Here is a 20,547-nt window from a genome sequence, read left to right on the forward strand (position 1 = left end):
GGCCTGTCTTCAAACGTCCAGCTCTCTCACTCTCCAAACCTCTTTCTTCGCTCGTCTTCTCGCCTTTGAGGGGGGCATGTTTTTGTTTGCGTAAGATTTCTTTGAGATTGCGGTGAAATCAGCACTGTTTCGTGAAGCCATGGAGTGTTTTACGATGGTTTATGAGGTCTTGCGCAAAAAATAAATTTCTTAAAAAATAAGAGCCCTATTTTCATATTGACTCATATGCATAATATAGAAACTTTGAGGTGGACTTTTGTCTTTGACTAATAAGCACCCTAGAAACCACATGCTAACAGCCATTCATAATCAGGGCTGGCAGATACTTCATATATTATTTATAATATATTCATAATGACTTGGCTGGTGATATAAAACCTGATATAATGAGGTTGGCTGGTGATATAAGCAACACTGTTCAATTGATTTAAAAACAGGAACAATAAGCAGATATGTACAGTGCCCTCCATAAGTATTGGAACAGTGAAGACAAAATTGTTCTGTTGGCTGTGGACTCAAGACATTTGCAAATATGATGAAAAGATGAATATGAGACAAAACTACAGAATGTCACATTTTATTATTAGCCGTTTCAACACATACATGTTTTACCAAATAAAAAGAACAGCACTTTTAGAGTTCATCCCACTCATTGATGTGAGCATGAGTATTGGGACAGTTGAACATAAGGCAGATATAAAAGATTAAAAGCTATTATTTAGTTGCAGATCCCTTGCTCACAATCACAGCAGTGAGTCTGTGACCCATAGACATCACCAGACTCTTGGGCTCATCCTTTGAAATACTTTTCCCAGCCTTTAATGCAGTCAATTCCAATTGTTGCTTGTTTTGGGGAGTTTCTGCCTTTACTCTCCTCTTCAGCTGGTGAAATTCATGTTCAATCGGATTTAAATCTGGAGATTGACTTGGGCAATCTAAGACTTTCCATTTCTTTGCCCTTATAAATTCCTTGACTGAACTGGCAGGGTGTTTTGGGTCATTGTCCTGATGCAATATGAAGCACTTCCCAATTAATCTGGTGGCATTTTCTTGAATATTGGTAGGCAAGATGGTTTTGTATCCTTCCAAATTCATTCCGCTACTGTCATCATACATTAAGTCATCAGTAAAGTTGAGAGGGCCTGTTCCAGAGGCAGCCATGCATGCCCATGCCATGACACCACCTCCACCATGCTTTACAGATGAGGCTGTATGCTTGGGATCATTGCAGTTTCCTTTTTTTCTCCACATTTTTGCTTTCCCATCACTTAGATAAAGGTTCATCTTTGTCTTATCGGTCCATAAACACAGTTCCAAAACTCTTCTGGCTCACCTTTGTGCTTTTTTGCAAACTCTAATCTTGCCTTTCTATTTTTGAAGCTGGTCAGAGGTTTGCATCTTGCTGTGTAGCATCTGTAATTCTGTGTCAAAGTCTCCTGAGGACAGTAGATTGTCAGAGCATCAACCCAGCTTTCTGGAAGTTGTTGGTGATTTTACAGACACGTCTTTTAGGGTTCATTTTCACAGCTTTTATGATTTGTCTGTCATCAACTACGGTTGTTTTCTCAGCCGATCAGGTAGTTGTTGGTTGCTGGTGTCGCTGGTGGTTTCAAAACTCTTGATTTCTCCATGCCCTTTGTTTTTGCTACAGCTCTAATTGACTTCCTCTTTTCTTTTAGCATCCAAATTTCTTGCTTTTCTCTCAAAGTCAGGTCCCTCATCTTCATTCTCGAATGCAAGATTCAGAATGCAGAAGTAATGGATATAACTGATACGACACATTCCCTGCTTGTAATATCTGAAGAATTAATGCAACGGGACACAGCTGATCACTTAGAAAGACCTGTGAGGCAACTGTTCCAATACTTATGCTCACATCGGATGAAACTCTAAAAGTGCTGAGCTTCTTAGCTGGTAAAACATCTATGTGTTGAATCACCCAATAATTTTGTAGTTTTGCCTCATATTCATCTCTTAATCATGTTTGTAAATGTCTTGAATCCACAGCCAACAGAACAATTTTGTCTTTACTGTTCCAATACTTTTGGAGGGCACTGTATATTTATTGTCACACTGGTGCATGTAAATAAAAATGTAATTAAAAAAAATTATTAAATAAAAAATGTGTGGAAAACATACCTTGATTATTCATTTTAAATGTATTTAGATGGAAAAACTTTAAAATATTAAGATATGTTTTAAATTACAAAAATGTTTAATGTTGCATATTGGTGCATATAGATAAAAATGTAATATTTAAATATTATATATTTAATATTATTAAATATTACATTAAAATGAATATTCTGTCTATTCAATATTCACTTTTATTGCCATATTGGTGCATGTAAATACAAATGTAATAATTCAATATTACAGGTGCTGATCATATAATTAGAATATCATCAAAAAGTTGATTTATTTTACTAATTCCATTCAAAAAGTGAAACTTGTATATTATATTCATTCATTACACACAGACTGATATATTTCAAATGTTTATTTCTTTTAATTTTGATGATTAGAGCTTACAGCTCATGAAAGTCAAAAATCAGTATCTCAAAATATTAGAATATTTACATTTGAGTTTGAATAAATGACCATCCCTATAGTATAAATTCTGGGTATCTCTTGTTCTTTGAAACCACAATAATGGGGAAAACTGCTGACTTGGCAATGATCCAGAAGACGAACATTGACACCCTCCACAAAGAAGGTAAGTCATAGAAGGTCATTACTGAAAGGTGTGGCTGTTTACAGAGTGCTGTATCAAAGCATATTAAATGCAAAGTTGACTGGAAGGAAGAATTTGGGTAGGAAAAGGTGCACAAGCAACAGGGATGACCGCAAGCTTGAGAATACAGTCAAGCAAAGCCGATTCAAACACTTGTGAGAGCTTCACAAGGAGAGAACTGAAGCTGGAGTCCGTGCATCAAGAGTCACCACGCTCAGATGTCTTCAGGAAAAGGGCTACCAAGCCACTTCTGAACCAGAGACAACGTCAGAAGCATCTTACCTGGGCTGTGGAGAAAAAGAACTGGACTGTTGCTCAGTGGTTCAAAGTCTTCTTTTCAGATGAAAGTAAATTTTACATTTCATTTGGAAATCAAGGTCCCAGAGTCTGAAGGAAGAGTGGAGAGGCACAGAATCCATGTTGCTTGAAGTCCAGTGTGAAGTTTCAACAGTCAGTGATGATTTGGGCTGCCATGTCATCTGCTGGTGTTGGTCCACTGTGTTTTCTGAAGTCCACAGTCAACGCAGCCATCAACCAGGAAATTTTAGAGCACTTCATGCTTCCTTCTGTTGACAAGCTTTATGGAGATGCTGATTTCATTTTCCAGCAGGACTTGGCACCTGCCCACACTGCCAAAGGTACCAAAAGCTGGTTCAATGACCATAGTGTTACTGTGCTTGATTGGCCAGCAAACTCACCAGACCTGAACCCCAGAGAGAATCTGTGGGGTATTGTCAAGAGGAAGATGAGAGACACCAGACCCAACAATGCAGAAGAGCTGAAGGCCACTATCAGAGCAACCTGGGCTCTCAACACCTGAGCAGTGCCACAGACTGATCGACTCCATGCCACGCCGCATTGCTGCAGTAATTCAGGCAAAAGGAGCCCCAACTAAGTATTGAGTGCTGTACATGCTCATACTTTTCATTTTCATACTTTTCAGTTGGCCACGATTTCTAAAAATCCTTTCTTTGTATTGGTCTTAAGTAATATTCTAATATTTTGAGATACTGATTTTTGACTTTCATGAGCTGTAAGCTCTAATCATCAAAATTAAAAGAAATAAACATTTGAAATATATCAGTCTGTGTGTAATGAATGAATATAATATACAAGTTTCACTTTTTGAATAGAATTAGTGAAATAAATCAACTTTTTGACGATATTCTAATTATATGACCAGCACCTGTATATTTAAATAAATTCAATATTATTAAATAAAATAAAATAAAAATTTTTTGCCTTCATTGTGTATTTGTGTATATTACGTTACATTATCCTAAAAGAGTAAGGTGCTGACATAGACACACATACACATTTTTTTCTCAGTTGAAGCATGCAATGTTGATTTTTTTTTTTTTTCCTCACTTGCGGCTCATGTTACGACTGAAGCAGGTGGACGTCTGCCCGGGTGTGAAGACGTCTTAGCCAGCCTGATAAAGTGACCATTAGTCTGGAGCATGCAGACAGGCTGGCCCCAACACACAAACACACACCTCAGCCACACACAACCGGCCCCTTTTAACTGTTTAAACGGTAATGCTATTATGAGCTCTGATCTGAGAATGATCGCCTGCTACTGTCCTGCAATGGGATGATGGGAAATGATGAATGACAGAGCGAGCAAACCGCGAAGGGCAGAGGCGTTCATTATTGTTTGCAGCTGGAGGATGGAGTGGTGCTGCACAAGTCCAGAGGGTTTCAGTGTGGTTCTGTTCGTGTGTGGTACGCCTGTGTGATGGATGCTAGAAGGTGGGAAGGGTTTCTGGAATGTGGTGGGTATTGAATGATGGCTTTGGTAGTTTCATTTCTCACGGCCACGGCTTCAGTAGTCCATGAGCAACAGAATCTCTTCTAGGTCGAGATGCAGTCCTCACATTCTGCAGGAAGTTCACGATAAGCCTGGGTGTCTTTCTGATTAGTCGGTTTATTTATAAAAGCATTAGTCTGAGTCTCTGATGACACACCCACTGGTCACTCACGGACCACCGGATGCTCGTTGCACTCAAAAAAAGCAAAGCTTTCTTAAAATGGTCTCTAAAAATATCCGTCTGTGGCTGCTTGTTGCTTCTGTATGGATGGAAAGTCAACAACTTTTCATTATAACTTCTGTGGCTTTTATTTCAATGAATTGCTGCTTTGTTGCACCATGATGTTATCATAGTATCATCAGATTAATGGTATCTAGAGGTGTAACGATTCACTTGTTTTCCCAATGCATTGAGTACAAATACTGCCTTTGCACAGATTTTGAAACATTTTTGGATTGTGAGTTATTTGTTTCGGTCAGGAATTGAATTAAAATGCTAAAAATCAAATGAGCCATGATTTAGGGAAGTATTATTCAATATTTTAAAATATATAAACAATAATTTACTTGCATGCACAAATTAATAGAAATGTTGCACACTATCGTTTGCATCCTCATGCACAAAACATTGATAAAGTGGCCGACTTGTTGCATGGCCACTACTACTGAAATAAAACACTTTATTTTTATTGTCAATATTGGTGCATGTAAATAAAAATGTAATAATTAAATATTATATATAAATATATTTAATAATATTTAAAGATAATATTTTTGTCTTAAAATGTGTGAAAAAAATCAACATCTATATCTATCTATCTATCTATCTATCTATCTATCTATCTATCTATCTATCTATCTATCTATCTATCTATCTATCTATCTATCTATCTATCTATCTATCTATCTATCTATCTATATATATATATATATATATATATATATAATGTATATGTATATGTATATAATTATTATAATTTTTTTTAACGTTCATGTTTCTGGGTGCAATAAAATTAGTTCACCCAAAAATGATTCTGTCATCATTTATTCATCCTCAAGTTGTTCCACAACCTGTATGAGTTTCTGCCTTCTGCCTAACACAAAATAAAATATATTGTAGACTGTGAGTAACAGTTGACACAGTAGTTATTGACTTTCACAGTATCAAAAAAAATATAGATTTTTTTTTATTTTTACAGAATTGACTGAACAGAATTTAAACTGTCCCTTTAAGTAGTTTGTCTTTTTCTTGCTTAAGACACATTGGGAGAAGCATTCACATAATCCTATGAATGCACTTAAAAAAATACAGAATCAAATCATTAATTAAAATTGAATCAGATCTCATTGTGAATTGGATTCTTTTCAAATTCGCAAAAATTGTTCCTGAGTTAAACCTCATTGTGAATCTGATTGAATCAAATTTTTCTGAATCTGCAGAAATCATTCCTGAATCAAATTGAAAACCTATGAATCATAAATTGAATAGATTCACACCCCTTAATAAGATTATTATTATTATTGCCAACCCGTGAATCCTGAGTTAAATGGTTGAAGTTCAAAAAGGAAAATCTGATTGACAGTTTTTGTCTCCCTAACATTAAACTCTTGTGTGTTGATGCAGAATCCCTTGATAAGTGGGAGAGGTTGACTGTGGCCGATGCGCTGGAGCCTGTGCAGTTTGAAGATGGAGAGAAGATCGTAGTGCAAGGAGAACCTGGAGATGATTTCTTCATCATTACAGAGGTGTGTGTGAAAATGACCATCTACATGTTTATTCACTTCTAAAGAACAATCCTACCTTTTTGGTATCCACAATAACAGTCTTTTAAGTACTTAAAGGAGAATGGCTCTCCTTGGTTCCTCCCAAGGTTCCCAAGGGGAGTTCGGTCCTGACACTTTCTAAAGTTGCTGATGCGCTAGAGCTCACAAGAGCTTTTACTGCAGTGCAATCTGACAGTCCCCAATGTTAGAAATGTGCTAAATTAGGATCAGTATCATGAAGCTTAAACTTTTAATTGAATTGTGTGAATATTGAATGATGACATTGTGAGGTAGGTTTTGCGATACTATATATTGAATATATTGTGCATCTTCTGCTCGTTCTCTCTACCCTCTGTTTTGTTAGCTGACACTCTGGCTTTGTGCTGTCAACACCAAAGAGCACATTTACATTTCTGAAAGCCCTCGTGGTGCTGATTCAGCATTCTTCTCATTCTCTGCCAGATCTTTGAACAATATTTTGATTAACTCCACATTTATGAAGATGTTGTGAAGTCTGGAGGGGGCTCTTTGTCCCGTCCGTGTCTGTTCTCATATTTTCAGCGCTTTTCACTTTTTTCCTTCTCATTCTCTCTTCCATGAAGGTTGCAGTACTAATATAATCAGGCTGTTGAGTGAAGTAGAGCACTAAACCTTCATTTGGCTGCCTCTTGTTCCCGACCTGTGCTCCCATGAATCCACCTGTTTATTGCTTGCTTATTAGTGTTGATTCCTAAGGCAAGCCATGACTTTTATTAATGATTTGAACTTTAGTTTGTAACCACTTTTGTGCTACAGACATGAATGATTTCTGTAATCATGAGGCTTGTTGAGGAGATATAATGGATTTATGATTTATTCCTGGCGGACAAAAATCCCATAGAAAATCCCATTGAAGGAGAAATTTGATTTTGGGGTTGGCCTGCTCGTAATTTTGATGGAGCCAAACACACAGGTGAAACTTTGCATTGCTATCTGTTAGATTTATTGTGGATTTGAGATTGGTGGCACTCGGGTAACATCATGAGTATGTGCGTTTGGAAAAGGCTTTTGTAAGAATTCTTCCTTTGGGGAATGTTACAAGTCTGAGATTGATGAGCCGTATGAAGTGAATCTGGGACAACACACGTTTATAGTAGAAAGGTTAGTTCTTCGTTGATGAACAGTGGAAGGAGACACACGCTAGTGTTGAGTCTGTGTGAGTGTGACTGAGAGTGTAGGAAACCTGCTGCTGTGTCCAGGTGTGTGTCAAGACAAACAGACAAAAGCACTTTCCTAAGGAAATGTCTTTAGTAAATGGCCAGAATATATTCTATTCTATTCTATTCTATTCACTTAGTTCTCTTGTTGTCCTATCTGTTTATTGTAAGTATTTGCATTTACTGTACACTACCTTTCAAAAGTTTAGGGTTGGTAAGATGATTTTGTTTTCTCTTATTCTCACCTAGGCTGCATTTATTTCATGAAAAATGCAGTAATGTGAAATATTATTGTAATGTAAAATAACTGCTTTCTATTTGAATATATTTTAAAATGCAATTTATTCCTGTGATGGTAAAGCTGTATTTTCAGCATCATTACTCCAGTTTCCAATGTCACATGATCCTTCAGAAATCATTCTAATATTCTGATTTGCTGCTCAAGAAACATTTGTTATTAATAGCAATGTTGAAAAATGTAATATTTTTGTGAAAGCTAAATTTTTATTTATTTATTTTTTTCCCCCAGAAAGTTAGAACAGCATTTATAGAAATAGATTTTTTTTTTATAAATGTATATACAGTGTATTTCAGTGCAAAAAGACAAGACTTTTGAATGGGTGTGTGTGTGTGTGTGTGTGTGTGTGTGTGTTTTGTTGTATTGTTTTCTGTTCTTTTTTTCGCTCTGCACTTTTCTGTTCTGTTCTGTTTGTTAGACTAGACTATTTGTCTATTCTATTCTGTTCTAATCTATTTACTCTGTACTATTCTATGCTGTCTGGTGTTCTACTGTAATTTTTTCTGTTTCTTTTCTGTTTTGTTTTGTTGTGCTCTGTTTCTTCAGATCTATTCTGTTTTGCTCTGTTCTATATTTCTATTATGTTCTTCTATTCACTTTTCTCTGGTCTGTTGTCTTTTATTGTTAGCTATTCTATTTTCTGTTTCAATTTATTTTTGCTTTTTTGTATTCTGCTCATCCTACTCCACTATTAATTTTTATCATCTTGTGTTCATCTGGGTCAGGGAAGAGCAGGGCAGAGAGACAGATAAAAATAAATGAAGAGGACTTTAGCATGAGACATGGCTCTGCCTCGCTGCTTGTTTGTCTCTCTCTCTTCCTCCGTCTCTGCCTGATTCCCAGCTCGGGGTGGCCAGCGGTTCAGTGATGGAATGTAGGCTGCAGACTTTCACACAGGGTCAGGCCCAGACTCCAGACCTGAGCGAGGGAACCAGCGACGGCTTTCCAGACACACTGACACAGGCTTGGGAAGCGAGAGATGTGTGGGTGTCATTGTCCAGCTCTGCTCCCATAGTTCTTCCTTTTTGCTTCTTGTTTGTCCTGACAGATACTGTGAAACTTGTTCCTTTTAGTTCACCTCTTTTACTTTCTGTGGTTTAGACCTTCGTTCACACACACACACACACGTTTGTTTTTGTGAAAAGTGGGGACATCCCATAGGCGTAATGGTTTTTATACTGTACAAACTGTATGTGCTATTTTCTTACACCAACCCTACACCTAAACCTACCCCTTACAGGAAACTTTGTGCTATTTCAGATTTTCAGTACACTCCATTCTGTGTGATTTATAAGCGTTTTGAAAGGTGGGGACATGGGGTAATGTCCTGAAAAGTCACCTTCTCCTTGTAATGCCTTTGTCATACCCTTGTCATTATACAAATTTATGTCCTCATTTGTCACAAAAACGCGCACACACACGACTAATTACACACTAAATAGGAGGATCACAGGACACATATTGACACAAAGTTTCTTGCAGCCTTAAACTTTGATTTATCACATTATGGTTTTGTTCTAAAGCCTATTGAACTGCCTTGCTGTCTACTTCCAACATCAGGGTGACCAGACATTTATAAATGGCCTAAAGTGTCCAGGTTTTGGATTTGTTTTCCTTTGTTGACATGCTTCATACAGTCCTCATACAATATATGTATGTAAAAATAAGAAAAAGAAATAAGAACCTGTTCCTAATTAACTTGCCTGGTTAAATAAAGGTTAATTAAATAAAAACATGTAAGTGTATTTGCATCTCTTTTACCATTCTCTATAGATCCCAACTCCCTGCATGCTATTGGTCAAACTACTTTTCAGTCATTTACTTCAGTGATTATGAAAAAAAGGCAGAAATAGATGTTTTAGGCAATTTAGAAATCCTGGCCAGGACAAGAGGACATATGGTCGCCCTACCCACATTAACATTACATTACTTTTCTGTAATGATATAATCATGTTCATAAAAGACATTTCTCTTGAATTAACTGCCATCTTGGATAGATTTTTTCCCCCCAATGAGCTTGGCACAATGAATTAGTGTACATGCAATGCATTTTAATTCTGTGTAAACTTTGAGCATTTAAAACTAAAGCCAATAACTTTACCTACTTTACACAACCAACACAATTTCAGTCCAATGAGGATTTGTTGTTAAATTGCCTCACAAAATCTTTATTGCACATTTTGGCATATTACACCAAACTTAAAATAGAAAGATGAAGAAAAAGCTTTCTGTGCTCTGTCTCTCATGTGGTATGTATATATTATTATATTTATGCATGTCCTAAAATTATTTATATTTTTCTTTTATTTTTTATATTTTATTTCAGTAATGGACTTTTTAAAAAAAAAATTTTTTTTTTTTAAGTATTTCGTTTTTTAGTTAACTATCATAAATCTGTTTTGGACTACATTTGTTGTTTGTTAGATTAAGTCACAGAGCAACTATGATTTGATGCGTCACACATTAACTGATTTCACCATGTATAATGTTCCATCCTCTTAATTTGGGCCGTGGTGAATGTGATGATTCATAATATGGTTTATTACCCATACAGCTGCTGTCAGACTGTCTTAATCGTGTGAGAGCAGAGGGCCAATTAGAGATCTCTGTGCCATACATCTGTTGAATTGTTTGCATTTGGGTGTTTGTGTTTGTATTTTTTCTCCCCTCAAATTTTATAATTTTTTGGGGGTGGGGGGGGGGGGGGGGGGTGCGTGTTAAATAGGTTTCCCACAGATAACGAAACAATTTGTTGCCCACGTGAGACTTTTAGTTTGATAGTAATGCAAAACCAACAGCTCCAGGGCATCCCCATGATGTCATACCTCTGGAGAGCATGTCCCCAGCCAAGATCCTGTACATACCAGGACGCTGATCCACTGGGGTCACACCGAAACATTCAAAGCTTAAAACTTAGCTTAAAAGCTTTTTTAAAGAAAAAAAAGGAAGAGAGAAGTGGACTCTGTCATTATGTACCACATAATTATAGGGACATTCAAATCGGAATAAGATGAAAGCCATCCCTGGCATATTAAAAATTCAATGTTCTGACTTGTTTCCACATTTTCTCACAGGGTTAGGTCTTTTGCACATTAAAGTTGATCAAAAGTATGGCAAGTAAGAGCTGGTCAAAGGACTGTACATCTGTGCAGAGAATTTTCTAGATGGATAGATAGGAATAATTATACTAATCAGTAATTTGTAACTTGTAAGATAAATAGTGTTTGTGTGTTGTGTGTGAACGAGCGTGAGAAAATAAAATGTTAAAGATAGTTCTGCCTACTTCATCCCATGAAAGCGTGCAAAAATATGCATACCTTCCATGCACACATCAATGCAGGAGAAGCAGAGAAGATTCATTAGTATTTATGCAGCGAGGCAAATTAGATGGCATGCTTCTCCTAAAAGAGACTGAGAGGTGGAGAGCCACCCACCCAGACGCCACAACCAGACTTTACTGAACGCGAGTAAACGGCAAGTCAGCAACATTGGCATCCCAAACTCTGTGTCTTTGGTTCCCAACTGAGCTTGATGCCCTCAGGTGGAAATGGTAGCATGTATGCATGAGTTACCTTAGCTATATGCTTGACTAAACTGGAATGTTTGTGTTCTAGACTTTGAATAAGATGTTGGCAGCGTGTCTGATTCTTCGTATTGGCAGCGAGGCAGTCCCACAGCTGTGGACCTCTGTAACATAATGCCTTTCCATCAGCAGATGTTCGTACAGTGCTTGGAAGAGGCATGCATCCTGTAATGGAAGGAGACACAGCAGGCAGTAGGGTGTTTGGAGATCGCTCAGGTAGACTTACAGCTAAAATTACAAAGCTATGTAAGTTAGCAGTAAAATTGCATAGTCTTAGACCTGATTTCGACATTTACTGAAGAAAATGTGACTAGTGCACAACCATGAAAAAGTTATCCACATAAGTGGTTGCCACGGGTGGTTTTAGCACACTGTTGTGGCTGCTAGACTGTTATTGGTGATTACTAGGGTGTTGCTATGCAAGTTCTAAAGTGTTGTAAGTGGTTTTAGCATCTTCTATGGTTCCTAGACTGTTGTTGTTGGTTGCTATGGTGTTGCTGTGCAGTTTCTGAAGTGGTATAAGGGGTTTTAGCATTTGCTAGACTGTTATTGATGGTTGCTAGGGTGTTGCTATGCCATTTCTGAAGTGTTCTAACTGGTTTTAGGAATTTATGTGGTTGCTAGACTGTTATTGGTGGTTGCTATGGTGTTGCTGTGCAATTTCTGAAGTGGTTTAAGTGGTTTTAGGAATTTATTTGGTTTCTAGGGTGCTGCCATGCATTTTTTAAAGTGTTCTAAGTGGTTTTAACATCTTTTTTGGAATTGATGTTGTTTCTAGGGTGTTTCCATTTAAATTTCTAAATTGTTCTAAATGGTTTTACCATTTTCTGTTGTTGCTAAATGGTTATTGGTTGTTGCTATGCAAGTTCTATGGTTCTAAGTGGTTTAAAGGTGCTGTATGTAAGTTTTTTACTCTTCTAAAGCCAAAAGATAACATAATATGTTTGTAGATATTTAGGAAACATGTTATGTTTACATAGCTGTTTCTCTGAAAAATAATGCTATAGCCAGTAATTCTACTTTGAAATGTGTGTTTCGGGCAGATTCCGGGCTAGAATTGCAGTACCCATTTCACCCGCTAGCTGGCAATATTACCTACCGCACCTTTAATCTGTATGATCCTACCCACTTCCAGTTGTCGGAAAACACAGCTTATTGCTGTCAAGGAATCATGTTATGTTTACATAGCTGTTTCTCTGAAAAATAATGCTATAGCAGGTAATTCTGCTCTGAAATGTGCATTCTGGGGCGGAATGCCTTTGTTTTTGCAGTACCCATTTCAACCGCTAGCTGTCAACCTTACATATACTGCACCTTTAAGAAATTTATTTGGTTTTTAGGGTGTTGCTGTGCAATTTCTGCTGTTTTTTTTTTTTTTAGGACTTTATGTGGTTGCTAGGGTGTTGCTGTGCAATTTCTAAAGTGTTTAAAATTGTTTCAACACATTGTTATGTGGTTCCTATGGTGTTATGGGTGGTTGCTAGGGTGGTACTATGCAATTTATAACGTGTTCTAAGTGTTTTAGCACATTGTTTTATGGTTGCTAGTCTGTTATAGAAGGTTGCTAGGGTTTAGAAAGTGTTCTAAGAGGTTTTAGCACTTTGTTATGTGGTTTCTAGGGTGTTGCTATGCAACTTCAAAAGTGTTCTAAGCACTTTGGCCACGTACACACTGCAGCTAAATTCAGTTGTCAGTTCACCTTTTACTCCTTAATCGTGTTCCGTACACACACAATTCACTAAAATACAGGTAGTGACAACCGCATTTACAGAAATTCTACGCAGCGTGTACGGAACTGAACTGAACAACTAGTTGTTAATGACGTATTTGAACGTGCACCAGACATGTGTCTTCGTCTTTATGTGAGATGCAAGAAAATAACAGTGAAAGAAGTCTTAGCTTAGCACGGGGCTAGCTGCGCTCATGAGCCCTGCAGTAGTGTCAGTGTTGCCAGATATTCATAGAAAAACAACAACAAACAAGGACAAGCACAAAAACACCTAAATGCTTTGTTTTATAGCACCAAAAAAAATAAATAAATCTCATGTCATATCCGCAACAGACCACATTACTAACTCCATAAAGTGCCTGGCTTTATGAGCTAAGACCAAACAACATGCCTAAATGCGCTTGTAATTATGAGGACATGGCAACACTGCAAGATAGCACTCTCTAAAGCAGTCTCCCGAGCATAAACAAAACACAGCACGTCTATCAGTGGTAGTTTAAAATCGATGGATAAAAAGAGTCTTTAGCCAAAATGGCACATAACAAACGGCTAAATTCTTCTTCACTCTATGGTTGCTATGGTTACAAATGCGGGAGTGACTGCTGTTCCGTACACACATGGAACGATAATTTACGGGACTCACTCCCACATTTAAATACGATTGTCACTCCTTAAACTTGCAGTGTGTACGCAGCCTTTGTTATGTGGTTTCCAGGATGTTGCTGTGCAATTTCCAAGGTGTTTTAAATTTAAAAAGCTCAAAATTGATCGTAATACCTGGATCTTTACAGTTACAGTTACAACCCTTTAGTCTTGAAGGTGCATAATTATGTTCCATCAGTGTAGCAGTGGAATTTAACAGCGTTTATAATGATAGAAATAATAACTCCAAGGCACAGCTTTGATGGACACTATCCTTGACCCTTAATTTTCATACTTGACCCGTGATTTTCAAGTCTTCCTAGCAGGATGTTAGGGTCAATGGGGTCAACTGTGTGCTGAAAGCTGCAAAGAGATCCAGTAGTGCTACAAGTGAGATACAGCCATGGGCAGTGGACAGTGATATGTTATTGACTACTTTGACAAGCGTTGTTTCAGTCTTCAGCAACGCTGTTTTAAATCATATGTCAGTGTCCACTAACAGTTTGAGTGTAGACAACAACTCCACTGAGAACAAACAGCTTAGTTCTGGCGTCCATCAAGCGTCGGGCCTCCTCTCACTGTATGTGCTCTCTTGGTAACAATTTGTGTGCATTACATTGATTACCACTAATAAGGAAATTAAATTTAATTTAATCAAAATTGGATAAGAAAGTTCCTTGATATTTTTTTTTATTAGATGTTTATGGAATAGCTTTAATCTTTAGTCTTACTGGGAGGTTGTTTGAAAACCACATCAGCAGTATCTGTAGAGCTGCTTTCTCACATGGCACTTAATCGTAAAGTTCCCTAATGATATTTAAAAACTAGTCCATGTTTCGTCTCTTCATCTAAATTACAAATAGGTTACAAATTGTTGCTGTTGACGTGCAAAGCCCTGAGTGACGCGGCAAAAGAGTCTGTAGCTGACCTCTTAACCTGCAACCAGCCCCCACATTTGCTCACTAGATACCAGTTTACTCGCAGTCTGGAGGGTAATAGAATAATCTATATTTTTCATGTCAACCCTGTTACTTTGTTACTGCACTTTTTAAAACAGTGTTGTGGTTATATTCAGATTAAGGTTTTTTAAAAATGTATTTAGTCCAAAATTTTCTTCCCTTTTATATATTTAATTTTTGTCTGTTTTATCTAGAGGTTTTAAAATATCAAGGAGATCCAATAGTACTACCAGTTACAGAACTGGTCAGTGGTCATCTGTCTTTGAATACTTTGATAGGTGCTATTTCAGTAATTCACCATACTAAACTAACACTGGTTTATAAATAGATAGTTAATAATATAGAACACACTAAAATATTTTTTATTTAATGTTAATAATTTATTAATAATAATTGGTTTTATTAATAATTAATATTAAATGATAATATTTCTTATATTGTACTATTATATTTATATTATATATTATATATATATATATATATATATATATATATATATATATATATATATATATATATATATATATATATATATATATATATATATATATATATATATATATATATATATATATATATATATTTAGTTATTATTTTTAAACTCTTTAAGCACGTTTGTTTAACTTTTCCCATATTACTGATTTTTCTTTATTTTCGTTTTACTGATTTTTGTTTTACCTTTTTCTTATTTTTTATTTTCAGTATATTATAATAAAAATATTAAGTAAATTATTTAATGATAATAATGAATCTAATAGTTATTCAGTATTACCAAATACTATTATTTTATTTAAGTACATTTCATTTCTTATATATTACTGATTTTTCAGTTTTACATTTATTTATTGTATTTATTTAAATTTATAATAATAATAATAATAATAATTATTATTATTATTATTAAATGCTATTATATTTCTTTATATTTTTAAATTAAGCACGTTTAATTTCTCTTATATTACTCTTATATTTTTGCTGTTTTACTTTTATTTTTAACATTTACACCACTTACATTATTGTAATTATTGTTTTACTTTTTTTGTATTGATTAACTGCTTTGGTGAATAGAAAAGCCTTGGCCTGTGAGTCCTCCCTCCTTTTACTGTTTGTATTGTGGGTAATGCATTTGTCCTTGATGTGACAAATGTGATAGAATGTGTGTGTGTGTTTCTTTGTTTATCTTTCTAAATGACTTTTTGCATTGCAGTGTGGGGTGCTGCATGCAGTGGAACTCTATAATTGTTGAAAAATCTCAACACTGACAGGCCCAGGTGTGCGTGTATGTATGTGTGTGTGTGTGTGTGTGTGTGTCTTGTGAGTCCCTGAAGCAGCATGCAGAGTTGTCTAAATCCTGTACACCTGCAGGCACATAAAGCAAAGAATCTCTCTTTCACTAATCCTTCTGACGTGTCTCAAACTCGACACCATGAGCTAGGCTTTTCTGTCTCCTTTTTCTCCTCTTTTTGTAGTTTTCCTCCTCATTAAACCTGCATCTCACTTTCTCTTTCTCCTCGCAGGGTACAGCATCTGTTCTGCAGCGCAGGTCTGATAATGAGGAATATGTTGAAGTGGGACGTCTGGGTCCATCTGACTACTTCGGTAAGTGTTGTGAGGATCGCAGAGCCTGCTGCGTTGTGCCAGAGTCTTGTAAATAAGAGAACAGAAGTGCCTGAGCCAGACAGGAAGAGTAGCTTTCAAACAGGTGGCAGTTCGTCATGTGCAGGGCTTGCAGAATGTAGATCTGTGTGCTTGTTTACCGTCAGTGCGGTTTACACTTCTGCACCACAGGCACACTGATCTTTAGCTTATCACACGACAGAGTGAATATAGTAATATTTACATTATATAGAACACACTAAAATATTTTTTATTTAATGTTAATAATTTATTAATAATAATTGGTTTTATTAATAATTAATATTAAATGATAATATTTCTTATATTGTACTATTATATTTATATTATATATTATATATTATATATATATATATATATATATATATATATATATATATATATATATATATATATATATATATATATATATATATATATATATTATATTTAGTTATTATTTTTAAACTCTTTAAGCACGTTTGTTTAACTTTTCCCATATTACTGATTGTTCTTTATTTTCGTTTTACTGATTTTTGTTTTACCTTTTTCTTATTTTTTATTTTCAGTATATTATAATAAAAATATTAAGTAAATTATTTAATGATAATAATGAATCTAATAGTTATTCAGTATTACCAAATACTATTATTTTATTTAAGTACATTTCATTTCTTATATATTACTGATTTTTCAGTTTTACATTTATTTATTGTATTTATTTAAATTTATAATAATAATAATAGTAATTATTATTATTATTATTATTATTATTATTATTATTATTAAATGCTATTATATTTCTTTATATTTTTAAATTAAGCACGTTTAATTTCTCTTATATTACTCTTATATTTTTGCTGTTTTACTTTTATTTTTAACATTTACACCACTTACATTATTGTAATTATTGTTTTACTTTTTTGTATTGATTAACTGCTTTGGTGAATAGAAAAGCCTTGGCCTGTGAGTCCTCCCTCCTTTTACTGTTTGTATTGTGGGTAATGCATTTGTCCTTGATGTGACAAATGTGATAGAATGTGTGTGTGTGTTTCTTTGTTTATCTTTCTAAATGACTTTTGCATTGCAGTGTGGGGTGCTGCATGCAGTGGAACTCTATAATTGTTGAAAAATCTCAACACTGACAGGCCCAGGTGTGCGTGTATGTATGTGTGTGTGTGTGTGTGTGTGTGTGTGTGTGTGTCTTGTGTGTCTTGTGAGTCCCTGAAGCAGCATGCAGAGTTGTCTAAATCCTGTACACCTGCAGGCACATAAAGCAAAGAATCTCTCTTTCACTAATCCTTCTGACGTGTCTCAAACTCGACACCATGAGCTAGGCTTTTCTGTCTCCTTTTTCTCCTCTTTTTGTAGTTTTCCTCCTCATTAAACCTGCATCTCACTTTCTCTTTCTCCTCGCAGGGTACAGCATCTGTTCTGCAGCGCAGGTCTGATAATGAGGAATATGTTGAAGTGGGACGTCTGGGTCCATCTGACTACTTCGGTAAGTGTTGTGAGGATCGCAGAGCCTGCTGCGTTGTGCCAGAGTCTTGTAAATAAGAGAACAGAAGTGCCTGAGCCAGACAGGAAGAGTAGCTTTCCAAACAGGTGGCAGTTCGTCATGTGCAGGGCTTGCAGAATGTAGATCTGTGTGCTTGTTTACCGTCAGTGCGGTTTACACTTCTGCACCACAGGCACACTGATCTTTAGCTTATCACACGACAGAGTGAATATAGTAATATTTACATTATATAGTGAGACACTGTTTTTTGTATTATGACTGTATAATTTCAAAGCGTTTATGTTATCAGCATACAGCAAAGGCAGTGAATTTTAACAGATGACCGCTTAAAGATGAAGCGAGACATATCTGCAACACAAGTGTCAGCAAACAGAATGGCAAAAATAGTGATTGTTTTAAACGGTTTTCTAAACACTCCCCCAACTGCCATTGGTTGGCCAAAGAGATAGTCCCTCCTCAAACTCATACCATTGGGTCGAGTCAATGTTGCAGTGTTTGGCTGCTCAAATGGATAATTGCATAAAAAATTACCTTTTTAAATTACATTTAAAAGTACCTTTAAACATCTTTTTAAATGTCTTTAAATACTTTGTTGTTGTGAACTTATTTTCTTTAAAGGGTCATGATATACACATTTGTTTCATTATATCGACTTATAAAGTTAATGTTCTTACACAAACACAAAAGCAAAAACAGTCAATAATAATAAAATAATGTGTATTTTTTTTTACATTAATATATTATTTATAATGATGATGATGATTATTAAACTAATTACTACTTATTTTGAATTTATTATTTAAATATTTATTATATTTATTATTTTTGTCCTGTTTTAGATCAAAAAAATTTAACATTTACATCCCCAACTTTATTCTAATTATTGTTTTACTTACATTTTTACAATTTTAACATGCTTTATTTTGTGCTGATTATCTACTGTTGGTCTTTGCAACTTCTGTAAAATGACTATGATATAGGGAAGCCCTGACCTGTGAGCCTTCCTCCCTTTATTTTCAAACATTTAGTGAAATAACATATTATTGTATCACAATTTTTAGATTTTTTGTACTTTTAAATGGACCATAATCTACATTTGTGTCATTACATCCACTTAATGTTTTTCCAAAAACAGTGCAAAATCAAATCTGTTTTCCCCTCTGTCTGAATAAAACCGACTGTTTTTTTACTGTACCTTTAAGACTTCTATATGTAGATAAACCTATGTGGAAAAATCAGCTGACATGTAGCGGCATATTTCACACATTTATTCAATCGAAAGAGTTACTTAGTATTGAATATGTGTTGATGAGTATGTAAATTTAAGTGGTACCAAAACAGAGCCCTGAGGGACACCAGGCCTGATGCCATAACGCCTTTATGAATTATTTTGTCAAACTAGTAATAATTAATGGTCTGGATGCACTAGGATATTTTGAGTTTTGAATGTTAAGAGTATGTAAAATAAATTTTGTCAAGGGAGGGAAAAAAAGTGAAAAAATCCAAATGGATTTTTTGATATGTACCCTTTGAATCAGGTCATTAAGCTAATCTGTGTGTGTTTTACTTATTTATTCAGGTGAGATAGCGCTGCTACTGAACAGACCCCGTGCAGCCACAGTCGTGGCCAGAGGCCCGCTCAAGTGCGTGAAGCTGGACCGGCCACGTTTCGAGCGCGTCCTCGGGCCCTGCTCTGAGATTCTCAAGAGGAACATTCAGAGATATAACAGCTTCATTTCCCTAACAGTCTAACCCGACCTTTATGACATGCATCTAGACCACTGTCAGGTTACTTGAGTGCCTGGTTGCATAAAATAATGTGAGGTACTTCATCAGTTTTGCTTAAATCATTAGCTTAACCCTAGTTGAGTTGCTCTGAACAGGGTCGACAGTAAATAATAATAAATAAATTGAAAAAAACAAAATTTCTTTTATGCAGCCAAGCATTCAGTTTTTACTTCTTTTTTTTTTTTTTTTTTTTGCAAGAAGCACAAATGCTCCACCTTTCTGCTTTTTTCCTTTATGTGATTTTCTTTTTCTTATGTGCACTTTGAATTGACCTATGCTGTCACAAAGCTTTATTTCTGCAGATTAAGAGAGTAAATGAGGTGCCCAAATGGACTGATATGAAACATCTTCATGTGGCATGTGTAAATGTCCTGTAGTACGTGCTACATGCAGACTAGAGATGCATTTTGTACACTTGCCATTCAGCATTGAACAGGAAGGTAATATTACAGATGGCCCAAGTATGTTTACATAGATGAAAGAGTTTTTTTATCCTTTGCCTTTTAGCTGTGTGTTTAGCGTGCTGTGTTTAACCCCATGTGGGTCAGATTGCTGTCTTGTTCGAGAGCTCTGACCCTCTGATGCGAAATCTGTTTATTGAAAAATGTTTTTTTGCTGTTCTATAGTGATATTTTCTTCTTGGCTGTTCCATCCACCCTTAAGCTTCTCTGAGTTGTGCTTCTGCAGCTGGAATTAATGGGAAGGGGTTTGTTACATTTTAAGACACGAGTTTTAATATAGGACAGCTAAAAAAGGGGTTTTCATGGGAGTCTCGCTGAAGTCTTAATGTGTTGTAAGAGTGTTGCTTTTCTTTTATTCTTTACAATGCAATTGTATTACACACAAATGCATATCCACACACATGCTCTTACATCCTGAGGCCATGACATGTTTGGGTGAATCTCATGAAA

The 20,547-nt window shown here is 35.7% G+C and overlaps 1 protein-coding gene across 1 annotated transcript in view; it reads left to right on the forward strand.

Moving 5' to 3' along the window:
* prkar1b (protein kinase, cAMP-dependent, regulatory, type I, beta) overlaps positions 1-20,256 on the forward strand; it is a 78,943-nt gene extending 58,687 nt beyond the window's left edge. Inside the window, exons 9-11 of the mRNA XM_058769872.1 lie at positions 6,169-6,290; positions 16,233-16,314; positions 19,428-20,256. Coding sequence (XP_058625855.1) covers positions 6,169-6,290; positions 16,233-16,314; positions 19,428-19,600 — 377 coding nt within the window. The 3' untranslated portion in view covers positions 19,601-20,256. The remainder of the gene's footprint in view (positions 1-6,168; positions 6,291-16,232; positions 16,315-19,427) is intronic.
* Positions 20,257-20,547: the final 291 nt, after the last annotated feature.

This window comes from Onychostoma macrolepis, chromosome 03 (genome assembly GCF_012432095.1).
Source record: "Onychostoma macrolepis isolate SWU-2019 chromosome 03, ASM1243209v1, whole genome shotgun sequence".
Lineage (NCBI taxonomy): Eukaryota > Metazoa > Chordata > Actinopteri > Cypriniformes > Cyprinidae > Onychostoma > Onychostoma macrolepis.